The sequence below is a fragment of the Brassica napus genome, chromosome A1, assembly GCF_020379485.1.
Source record: "Brassica napus cultivar Da-Ae chromosome A1, Da-Ae, whole genome shotgun sequence".
NCBI lineage: Eukaryota > Viridiplantae > Streptophyta > Magnoliopsida > Brassicales > Brassicaceae > Brassica > Brassica napus.
The window spans coordinates 17,206,593-17,209,031 of NC_063434.1; the positions used below are offsets into that span (position 1 = coordinate 17,206,593).

The following is a 2,439-nucleotide window of genomic DNA, read 5'->3' on the forward strand; positions in this document are numbered from 1 at the left end:
TCAACTGCTCCACAGATGGTTTAGATCGTCGATGAGGGGTTCTAAGTACACATCGATGCTATTACCAGGCTGTTGTGGACCAGGAATCAACAAGGAAAGCATGATGTTCTCCTTCTTCATGCATAGGTCAGGCGGCAAGTTGTAGTTCACTAGCAAAACAGGCCAGCAACTGTACATCGAATTCTTCATATTGAAGGGATTAAATCCGTCAGTTGAAAGACCAAGCCTCATGTTCCTTTCTTCTGCTGCAAAGGCCGGGTGTTTTGCATTCATCTGATCCCATGTGACTGAATCAACCGGGTGTCGAAGTTTTCCGTCAATGCTTTTGTTGGTGAAGTGCCACCTCAAATCTTTTGCCATTTGCTCAGACCTGAACATCCTCTTCAGTCTTGGTATGATGGGAAAGTAACGTAATACTTTCTGTGGGACGCCTTTCTTCTTCTCACCAGTGTGCATATTGGTCTTCCATCTTGAAGCCTTGCATTTTGGACACTTTTCAAGCTTCTTGTACCTCTTTCTGAATAGACAGCAGTCATTGACGCATGCATGAATCTTCTCGTAGCCCATATCAAAGGATTTCAGAAATTTCTTCACCTCATACAGCGAAGTGTGGAGCACATTATCCTCTGGTAACATCTCCGGTAAGGTCTCAAGCAGATCGTTGAAGCTTTTGTCAGACCATCCATTCTGTGTCTTCAGTCTGAATAAAGAAACAATGGCGGATAGCTTGCTGTGTGATGCACAACTCGGATACAATGGAGTCTCTGCATCAGCTATCTTTGCCAAGAATTCATCTTCTTTCTTGTCGTCTCCCTCTGCCATCTCAGATAACTCCCCAGTACCAGCTAACTCTTCATCAAAACACTCAGCGGCTCTGTATAACCCGAAGATCTCATCATTCCACTGACTTGTGCTGCTTTCAGATACAACTCTAGACTCCAATTCTCCATGAAGATACCAATCAGACCGCTTCTTGTAAGACTCATCCATTCCCCTAGTAACTAGATGATCAACTACCACAGCTCCTGAGTGACGATCAATATTACGGCAGTCAATGCAGGGACAAACAATCATATCAGTTCTTCCCAGACCTCCAGCCACATCTCGTACAAAATTTGAAGCCCCTCTCTCATACGCAGGATCAACTCTGCAATGGAGCATGAAAAGCAAAACAAAAATAAAGAGAGTTAAGTCTCTCAACACATACTGAAACATATCAAATAATAACAAAAATAAACGAATTAAGTACCTGCTAAGATGAACCCATGCCTTGTCCACCATTATATTGCTAAACTGAAACTGAAACTTCACTAACAATTTTTTGACAAATTGTCATCAGAGTCATCAGTATAATCACTCAGAATACTCAGAACTTGTCCTCGATTTCATAGTAAAAGCAGTCAGAGTCAGAAGAAATAACATAATATCACACAACGCAACGATTCTGAACAAATCTACTACGATTCTGAACAAAAACGAAAACAGATTCACACAACACAATGAGAATCGAGCTGCTAAAACTAAAACGAAAACAGATTCACACAACACAATGACAATCGAGCTAACTATCAACACAGAGATGAGATGAATCAAATCAGGAAAGAGCAGAGCTAACTAACAACACGGATTTGAGCTAACTATCGACACAGAGATGGCGTAATGGCGACCTTCGATACCTTCAGGGACGGAAATGGTATCGGAATGGTGGATGACGGAGCTTTAATTGGCGGATGGGAGAGGCGGAACTCGATTAGAGGTCTAATGGAAAGGGGGGAAAATTAGGATTATGTGAGAAAGAGGGGAAAATTAGGGAAGATAGAGGGATAACACGATTAGAGAGAGGGAAAGTGAGTTGATTAATGATTTTTTACTAAGTGTGTACGCGGAATAGCTAATTTTGGGTTCCCGCTTAATGAAAAACTATGATAGCAATTATATAGCGCTATTAAACTAAATTTTTTTTTAAAGTTCTTACAATAGCAGTTCGATAAAACGAGCTATCGTACTGTGCTATCAATGTGGACTTTTTTTGTAGTGTATTTAAAGGGTTGGGTTTTGGTTTGGGTGGGTTTGCTAATGGTTTAGGTGGTGGTCTGAGTGCATTGATGTAATCATTATCGATAGAGGGTAACCGCACTCGGTATGTCAGAGGTGCCTGTCGATCGATGGGAGGTGTGTTTTGACGATCGACGTCGGACTCACTCTGTCGATCAATGGGTTGCTCAACCGATCGATCGATTTTTTCATAGAAAGGGGAGGGTGGGTGAGGATGCTTAGCTGCGAATTCTTCATGAGTTAGAATTCGAACCGCATTGTATTCAGTCGATTCGGCAGACGACGTCGATCGATGACTGTAGTAATCCGTCCATCGATCTTCATCATGGTCTGTCGATCGATGCGAGTTCATCGAAATCGGTCGACACCATTGGGATCCGCCGA

The 2,439-nt window shown here is 42.3% G+C and overlaps 1 protein-coding gene across 1 annotated transcript; it reads right to left on the reverse strand.

Annotated features, from left to right (window-relative positions):
* Window positions 1-1,281, reverse strand: LOC106412977. The gene is made up of 2 exons (XM_013853837.2): window positions 1,250-1,281; window positions 1-1,147 (listed from the first exon to the last, which is right to left on the reverse strand). The coding sequence occupies exons 1-2, from the start codon at window positions 1,279-1,281 to the stop codon at window positions 1-3; spliced, it is 1,179 nt and encodes a 392-aa protein (XP_013709291.2).
* Window positions 1,282-2,439: the final 1,158 nt, after the last annotated feature.